The sequence below is a fragment of the Nannospalax galili genome, unplaced genomic scaffold (genome assembly GCF_000622305.1).
Source record: "Nannospalax galili isolate Female #2095 unplaced genomic scaffold, S.galili_v1.0 scaffold979, whole genome shotgun sequence".
NCBI lineage: Eukaryota > Metazoa > Chordata > Mammalia > Rodentia > Spalacidae > Nannospalax > Nannospalax galili.
Genome location: NW_008343671.1, coordinates 636481 through 644923, shown reverse-complemented (window position 1 = coordinate 644923; position 8443 = coordinate 636481). Strand labels below are relative to the sequence as shown.

The window sequence follows — 8443 nt, the reverse complement described above, 5'->3', positions numbered from 1 at the left end:
AGGGAAGGGTCCAGACCAGGGAGTTCTGGGAAGTTGGTACGGGTATGTGGAGTGAGACTGTGTTTTTAACAAGTTTCTGACAGCTGTTCTCTTCCTCCTGCAGGAGATCCGCGTCCTCAACGCCCACATCTCGGACACCTCCGTCATCGTCAAGATGGACAACAGCCGGGAACTGAACATGGACTGCATTGTGGCCGAGATCAAGGCTCAGTATGATGACATCGCCACCCGCAGCCGGGCTGAGGCCGAGTCCTGGTACCGCACCAAGGTGAGTGGTCAGGACACAAGTCCTTTACATATATATGGCAGTGGGAAGAATTTGAGGCTCTATCAGAGAAGGGTTCCTTCACCCGAAGAACTGAAAGGGAGGTGCTGACTGCTCTCAGGTTGAGGTGCGCTGCCTGTGTGGTTGCACAGTTGTTAGTGATGTACTCGGTGGGTAGGTGTTACATCCTAAACCTCACAGGTTTCTCTGCTCCGCTGCCCCACAGTGCGAGGAGATAAAGGCCACAGTGATCCGCCATGGGGAGACTCTGCGCCACACCAGAGAGGAGATCAATGAGCTGAACCGCATCATCCAGAGGCTGACTGCCGAGATTGAGAACGCCAAGTGCCAGGTATGTGTCAGCTGTGCCAAGACCAGAGCGGTAGGGGGCTTACTCAATGCACATATCCTGTTTGGATCTTACTGTTAGTCTACCCCCTGTTCATGTGTACAGAGTCCCTGATCATGATTACTTAGGTTGACCCAGTAAATCAAGAAAAAAATTTTTATTTGGGCGGTATTCCCAGCTGTTTGCAGACTAAATAGATCCAGCTAACATACAGAGACCAAGGGACCATTACCCATGTCTTTCTCTTCTTGGTCTTCAGAACTCCAAGTTGGAGGCAGCAGTGACCCAGTCTGAGCAGCAGGGTGAGGCAGCACTCAATGATGCTCGCTGCAAGCTGGCTGGGCTGGAGGAGGCTCTGCAGAAGGCCAAGCAGGACATGGCCTGCCTGCTCAAGGAGTACCAGGAGGTGATGAATTCCAAACTGGGTCTGGACATCGAGATCGCCACCTACAGGCGCCTGTTGGAGGGCGAGGAGCAGAGGTGGGTCCTGTAACTTTTTATTCTCCTAACACTTCGGGGTTCTCAGCAGAGTCCCACACCTTGGCTACCTGTCAATCCTCACTTCCTCACCTCACCATCCTGCACGTGGACAGGAAATACGTGTAAGTCCTTTGATCTCATCCCATCTCACTTTCTCATGCTGACCTGTCCCTAAGCTAGGATGGCAGCTTTTGCAAAGCTGACCTCAGAGCTGCTTGGAGGCAGAGAAATACTGATCTTTGCTCTTGGAAGGCCCAGCTGGTGACTGTAGTCCATTCCTAGGCTGCTGTTTACTTTTTCCCCATCTTGGTCTGCATGCTTATCCTTAACTGGCCCTGCCTAGCTTCATTCCACCCTGAAAATTCATATTTATTTCATCTGGCACCTTCTGATGGCAGAGCCACCGATTCCAGCTTCTCACTTTCCCATGATAGCGGTGGAACTGAGGGCAGCAGAGACCTGTCCCTTATGGCAGGGTTAGGTTTCCTCAGGGACTTTGCCTGTTTACACGCTTTGGAGGTGGGACAGAGAGAAAGCCATTCAGCCTCGCTGTGGTGAAGGTGGCTTATAACCACATTTCCTTAAGGACCCTGTTCTAAACCAGGAGCTCATTCGGCACCCTTGGTTTCTGTGCCCTGGTTGCTTAGTTGGTATACAACTGGCGTCCAGGGTGGGATGCAGATGTAGGCTCTTTGTATCGGGGAGATTGAGAACGTAGGTTTGGTACCTGGAAGTCTGTGTAATTACACGAAAAGACTCTGAATCCACTCGGGTAACTTGGGGAGCCCAGAGGTACTGGGAGATGGGGGCCAGGGGAGGAATTTTCATGTATTGAACCAGTACCTCTCCACCACACAGGGGAGAGGATCTGTTACTTAGGAGACCTGAATATAGGGTGGGGATACAGCCTTTTTTCCCTGAAGCTGTTTGCCAGCCCTTGGCCACTGTGTGCTCAGGCCAAATCTGCCCTGTTTCCCTCCTGAAGATAAAGCCACATGGGAAAGAAATGCAGGCCAGGTGGAGTTCGAGCTCTAGCCCTTCACCCTCTTTGGTCATTTCCTCTGTGGGCTTCAGTTTCCCTCCTGTCTGATGAGAGAATTATTGTAGGTAGTCTTGGAGCCAGTTCTAAGTGGATTCTAGTATTTTAGTTCTTAATCCAGGAGGCAGTTATGCAGACAGGTATTGTTCAGACACTGAGAGCAAAAAATTCTGCTCTCCCTTGGGCCTAGATTGTCATGATGACAATTGGCCAGGATTTAGGTCATATCTGTCCCCTTGAATGTACTTACAACTCAGACCTGCCGCTGAAAAGCAGCAGTTAAGACTTCTTAAGAGCCCCACTAGAACAGTCAGATCTTTTGGGGAGGCCCCTCTGGGAAGGTTAAATCTCAGGGTGCACAGCTAATAATATGAAGCCTGAAGGCTTGCACTATCCTCAGAATCCACAGTGTATCCTGGGCTACCCTAGCTCCCGGCTTCCCTGTCCCTTGAACCCTTTCCCTTGGGCAAGAGCCCAGGCTAGCCCAGGATGTCACTTGTCCTATGTGTTCCCATGCACTGACATCTTTCCTTCGTCTCCCTACAGGCTGTGTGAGGGCGTTGGCTCCGTGAATGTGTGTAAGTAGTCTGAGCCTCCCTTTCTTCTGCGGGGTGGCTGCGGCGCCTTCTGGATGGTGGGCACTCGTGCTTGCTGCAGAGTCCCCTGGCCTTGGCAGTGCTTGACCAGGTGTTCCGTGTTCTCCTTGCTTTCAGGCGTGAGCAGCTCCCGCGGTGGCGTCGCCTCTGGCGAACTCTGCGTCTCTGGTACTGCCCCTGCTGTCAACACCAGAGTCTGCAGTGCGCCGAGCAACGGCAACGTGGTGGTGGGCACCCCCAACGCCTGCGCCCCCTGCGCCGGGGCGAGCATCTACAGCGGAGGCTGTAAGAAGTGCTAGGAGGTCACAGCGCTGCAAGCCACCCTACCCAGACCCAGCCTTGTGCAAGGGACAGCCCCGCGGGACGGTGAACTGATGTGTTCACCCCTCTGCCACCCGTCCTCTCAGCGCCCCAGCCCCGGGCAGTGCTGGTACCTCGGTCTCGTTCTGCAGCCGTTCCTAGCAGCTTGTCTTGAGGACTCTCCCTTTTCTTCCCTCTTTGTTTATTGCTGGAGTCAGCGGTCTTGCAAGCCTGGAGGGTATGTGGCCCCTGGATCCTCCAGTGCCTGGCTTTACCGGGTCCCTGGCATGCTTCTGCCTGGGCCTGGAGACACTGACCTACACTGTTGCTGGTGTTCTGGTGACCCAGAGCACCTCCTTCCAGAGCTGCTTGAGAAGCCCCTAAGAAGCCAGTGACTCAGCTGCCTGCAAGTGTGTCTTCGTCTCAGCCCACCTTTCCAATAAACTAATTGCAGTGAATCAAACCTGTGCCTCAGAGTCTCCAAAATATTTCCTATGGTGTCTCCAGGTGCCCCTGCCAGGACCTCACCAGCCTCTTGGATGTACCTCCTATCTGGCCTGGAGCAACCAGGCCTTGGGGACATGGAAGGCAGACACCGGGCAGGGAGTCTTGTGGGCAATGGACGTCTCTTACTGAGGTGTTCTGCCCAGCACAGTGCAATGTGGGCTGATAACTGTCTCTTTACCTCCCTGAGCATTTTATTTTGTAGCATTGTTGGCTTCTTTAACCAGGTGGAGGCAAAGCTGCCCTGCCCCTTACTGTGCTAATCAAGACTATCTCTAGACATGGTGAAATGTCTGCTGGGGGTTCTCAGACATAGTAATTTTGCCCTCCTCCCTTGAAGGGGGAGTGCATGAGGAAGGGAAGGGAAGAATGGAAGAAAAGCAGTGAGCTGCAGAGTGGGGGAGAGGAGGCGCTCTGGGAGGGAGGTCAGGAGAACCTGCCTCTGATTGAGTGGAAACTACTACCATCTGCTGCAGGACAGTTCAAGCTTCCAGTTCCTCTGCCAGAGAGTAAAGGAGGCTGCGCAGACCTCCCAGTGGGCTCCCCGAGAGGAGGAGAGGGAAAGGGCTTCGTTTCTAGAGACCTCATCTGAACAACATACCAGCCATTTTCCAGTTCTGTCACAGCAGGCAGGACTTCAGCATCTTCATCCATAAAATGGGTTGGTGAAGCCAGTGTTGCTCTGGGAAAGGCTGTCAGCCAGCGACTGCATACAGCACGTCTCTCCAGAGTCTTCCTTTCAAAAATTTTTTGATTTATTTTCTTCTATATGTATGAATGTTTTGCCTATATGTGTAGAAGTGCGCCTCTGTCATACAATGCCCACGAGAGAACTGAAAAGGGTGCCAGATCCCTTGGAACTGGAATTATGGATGGTTGGGTGCTGAGAACTGATCTGGGTCCTCTGGAATAGCAGCCAGTGTTCTTAACTGCTGAGCCATCTCTCTAGCCACCCCCTTTTAATTACATTGTGTGTGTGTGTGTATGTGTGTGTGTGTGTGTGTGTGTGTGTGTGTGTGTGTGTGTGTGCCAGTGTGCCATGTTGGACAACTTGCAGAGGTCGGTTCTCTCCTTCCACGCTACAGATCCTGGGGATCAAACTCGGGTCATCAGACTTGGTGGCAAGTGCGTTTACTCACTGAGCCATCTTTCTGGCCCTGGCTTTCATTTTTATTTTTTTCTTTTTAATATTTTTGGTATTTTAAAGACAGGGTCACCTTGTAGTCCCAGCTGGCCTAGAACTCACTATGTAGACCAGGCTGGCCTTGAACTCACAGAGATCTGCCTGCCTCTGCCTTCTGAGTGCTGGGATTAGAGGCATGTACAGCCAAACCCAGTCAGCTTTTGTTTTTAAAATTAAAAAAAAAAAAACATTTTCAGTGCTGAGAATCAAACTCAGGGCTTGCCCATGCTAGACAGGTACTCTACTGCTGCGCTACTCCTCCAGCCACCATCACCCCTCCCACCCCTGTGGGCTTGTGAGGTAGCTCTTTCCCCTTGCATGGTATCTTTTGGGGCACTAGGATGACTGGAAGTTCCACAGACCTTGCTCTCAGGGCTGGTTTTAGTGCTGGGAGCTGGGAGGTGAGGTGGGGCTGTTGGTCAGGATGTATCAGCTAGGCTCTAATAAAAAGATAGTAATTTGAGCAGAGGATGTTAATAGACTTATTAACTATATCAAAGGACTGGAGGAAGAACGGCTGGTTAATAAAAAAAGCAAAGCTGAAGAATACAAGAAGTGGGGTGAGGACATGGCCTGCGGGCAGAGTGCTTGCCTGGTGCGGTGGCTAGTCTTGATTGTAAAGCCGATTGGATGGAGACTGGCCTAGAATATTTGTAAAGCACACCTCTGGGTGTGTCTGTGAAGGAGTTTCCAGATAAAATTAACTAAAGGGAAAAAGACCAGCTTTGAAAGGGGTCCCCAGCTCACAGACTGGAGGACTGGCTATGAAAAAGGAGTTAGTTCAGGCATTTTCTCTCTGCTTGCTGGCTACCATGACGGGAGATGCTCTGTTCTCCCACGTTTTCCCCACCACGATGGACTGAAACCCTGAACTGCTGAGTCAAAAGAAATCTTTCTTTTTTTCTACTGAAAAAGGAGTTAGTTCAGGCATTTTCTCTCTGCTTGCTGGCTACCATGATGGGAGATGCTCTGTTCTCCCACGTTTTCCCCACCACGATGGACTGGAACCCTGAACTGCTGAGTCAAAAGAAATCTTTCTTTTTTTCTATAGTTTCTAAGGTATTTGTCATGGTGTTGAAAAGTCTGATACATCTTGAATGCTCAAAGCTCTGGGTTCCATTCCCAACAAAAGAAACAAAGGGAAGGGAGGGAAGGAGGAGAGGAGGAGAGAAGAGACTGAACACGCACACACACATCTACAAGCGCACACAGAGACATGAAGAGCGTCTCCTCCCCACCGCCCCCGGCCAGGGGGCTTTTCTCTGACATCCAGGGTTTGTCACCCCACTGTAACCCATCATCTGCCAGTTATCTTCCTGAGGACGTTTGGGCTAGCCTGAGATCTAGTCCCAGGTCAAGGCCACCAGTTCTAGGTTTTGTTACAGCAGCACTTTATTACCAGGTAACGACTTCTCTTGTCCTTAGCTTGTGTAGCATAACCAAAGGCCCCAAAGTTAGTTGCTTAAAACAATACTTTCTGTGGGTTGGTGGGTGACTGTTTTCCTTTTGGGTATTAGCTGGGGCTCTGGATGGCTGGAAGTTCCAAAACACCTTCACTGTGTTGGTTGGCATTTGGTGCTGGAAGTTGGTCAAGAGCTGAGCTGGGGTGATAGCCTCTCTTCTTCTCCATGGCTGTCATTTCTCACAAGGCCCAGGAACAGAAACCTGGAAGGACCCTCCTACAGGTCAGTTGCTATTCTTTTGAATTCAGTGCAGGAACTAGCCTTGAGTGAAGAGGTTGGGCCCTGGGCCCTGTCTGTGCCCTGAACAGAGGTAGATGGAATTACTGGAGGCCATTTCTGGACAGCTGCCTCAGGAGAATTAACTGAGACAGGACACATTAAAAAGTTTGACATGGGGGCCTGGAGAGATGGCTCAGTGATTAAGAACACTGGTTGTTTTTGCAGAAGACCTAAGTTCGAATGCCAGCACCCACCAGCAGTTAACAACTGTTCATAACTCCAGTTCCAGAGGATCTGATGGCCTCTTCTGTCCTCCACGGGCATTGCACAAAATGGGTGCTCTTACCTACATGCAGGCAATACACATAAAATATTTATAAACAAGTTTGACATGGTAAGGCATACAAGGATACTGGTGATGCAGTGTTTTTTTGAGAGGGACACTATCTTTCTTAGCTTGACTCAGGGCTTGACTCAGGGTTCTAAGATGTGGATACTCATGGACATCAAAGGTGGATCTTGGTGTTCATTGTTTCACACCAGTGAAAATTAAAGACATGAACTCTCAGGGACATAAGCAAAGCAGAAGTAGACTTTATTTAGAATTATTACAGAAAAGTGAGAAACTAAGGAAAAGTGTAGGAAATTCCCAAGAGTGAAGGAGGGTTCACAAGGGAGCAGACAACCACTGAGTTTCCTTTGATTAAGGGTTCTGGAGGGCAGTGACAGAAACTGGACAAAGGCGGAAGTAATCTCTATGAAACTGGGTAATTCTCTGGGCTGTCGTAGATTAAGCCAGTGGAGGGTCCACATGATCTATGCAGGTCCTCCTGGCTCAGCAGGGGAGATGATCATGCAGTACGTGCTGTCCACCCGGTTAAGGGCACCTGAAGCCCTGCTCTGTCTGACTCTAGCTTTGACCATGACTGTCTCCTAGTCATCTGGGCAGCATTCATACCCTCTGACTTTGCAGGTGTGTCAAGTGTTGTTAGTTATACTAAGCTTCCTTTGTTCTCACAGCTACTAAGAAGTAGCACAGGGGCTGGAGAATGGATAAGAGCACTGACTGCTCTTGTGGAGGACCCAGTTCAGTTCCCAGCACCCATATGGTGGCTAACAACTGTCCAGTTCCAGAGGATCGACTCCCTCTTCTTGCCTCCGTGGGCAATGCACACATGTGGTACACCTACATACATGTAAGCAAGACACTCATACACATAAAATAAAAATAAGTAAATAAAATTTTAAAATGAAGTAGCTGCTGTGTTGTTATCTCTGTCTACAGGCCAGTCTGGGGTCTCTTCTTGACTGGGGAGCAGGCTTGTTAGAAGTCATCCCCACTAAAACTTAGTCTATTATAATGAGCTACATTATAAACAATGCATTAAAAGCAAGACTACGTAATAAGCAATAATGCCTAGCATGTGTTTGCCAAAGGGGAACGTTCTCATGGAGGCTAGGCAGGTGGCCTGCTGCTGTGGCCTTGTCTTAGAACCTATTTATCTCTCTTTTCTTAAATAATTTATTGAGAATTTTATACATGCATATAAGGTGTTTTGATCAAATCCATGCCCACTCCCTCCCCTCCAACTCCTAAGAGGTAACCCTAAAATCTTTTAAGGACTAGATACAAGCTCCCAAATACTTTTGATATTTTTGGCCTTTGGGATAGAGTATGTTGTTAATAGGCTCAAGGACATGTTGCCTTTTAGCACAGAAATATTTTAAGGATTAGATAAAAGCTTCCAAATATTTTAGATATTTTTGGCCTTTAAAAGAGAGTAAAGGCCAAGGACATTGTGAGTTTTTGACAAGAAACTGGCTACTTTTCTTTGGGGTCTTTTTACCCTAACTGCCTAGTGAATTCCTACCTCCTATTCTTATCACACCATCCTCTGAAGAGGTTACCCAAATTGCCAATAGGGAATTGGGATGCAGACAGCTCTGGCTTCTTCCATGTTGAACGGGGATGCAGGGTGAGGCAACTGGAGAACCCCTTCAGTGGGTCTATCTGAAAGACTCCCAAATTGCATAATTCTTATCTC

The 8443-nt window shown here is 49.4% G+C and overlaps 1 protein-coding gene across 1 annotated transcript in view; it reads left to right on the top strand.

The window, feature by feature from the left end:
- Nucleotides 1–3476, top strand: part of LOC103739577 (keratin, type II cuticular Hb6) — a 6452-nt gene extending 2976 nt beyond the window's left edge. Inside the window, exons 5-9 of the mRNA XM_008839991.2 lie at nt 104–268; nt 492–617; nt 874–1094; nt 2680–2711; nt 2847–3476. Of these exons, the coding sequence (XP_008838213.1) occupies nt 104–268; nt 492–617; nt 874–1094; nt 2680–2711; nt 2847–3028 (726 nt within the window). The 3' untranslated portion in view covers nt 3029–3476. The remainder of the gene's footprint in view (nt 1–103; nt 269–491; nt 618–873; nt 1095–2679; nt 2712–2846) is intronic.
- Nucleotides 3477–8443: the final 4967 nt, after the last annotated feature.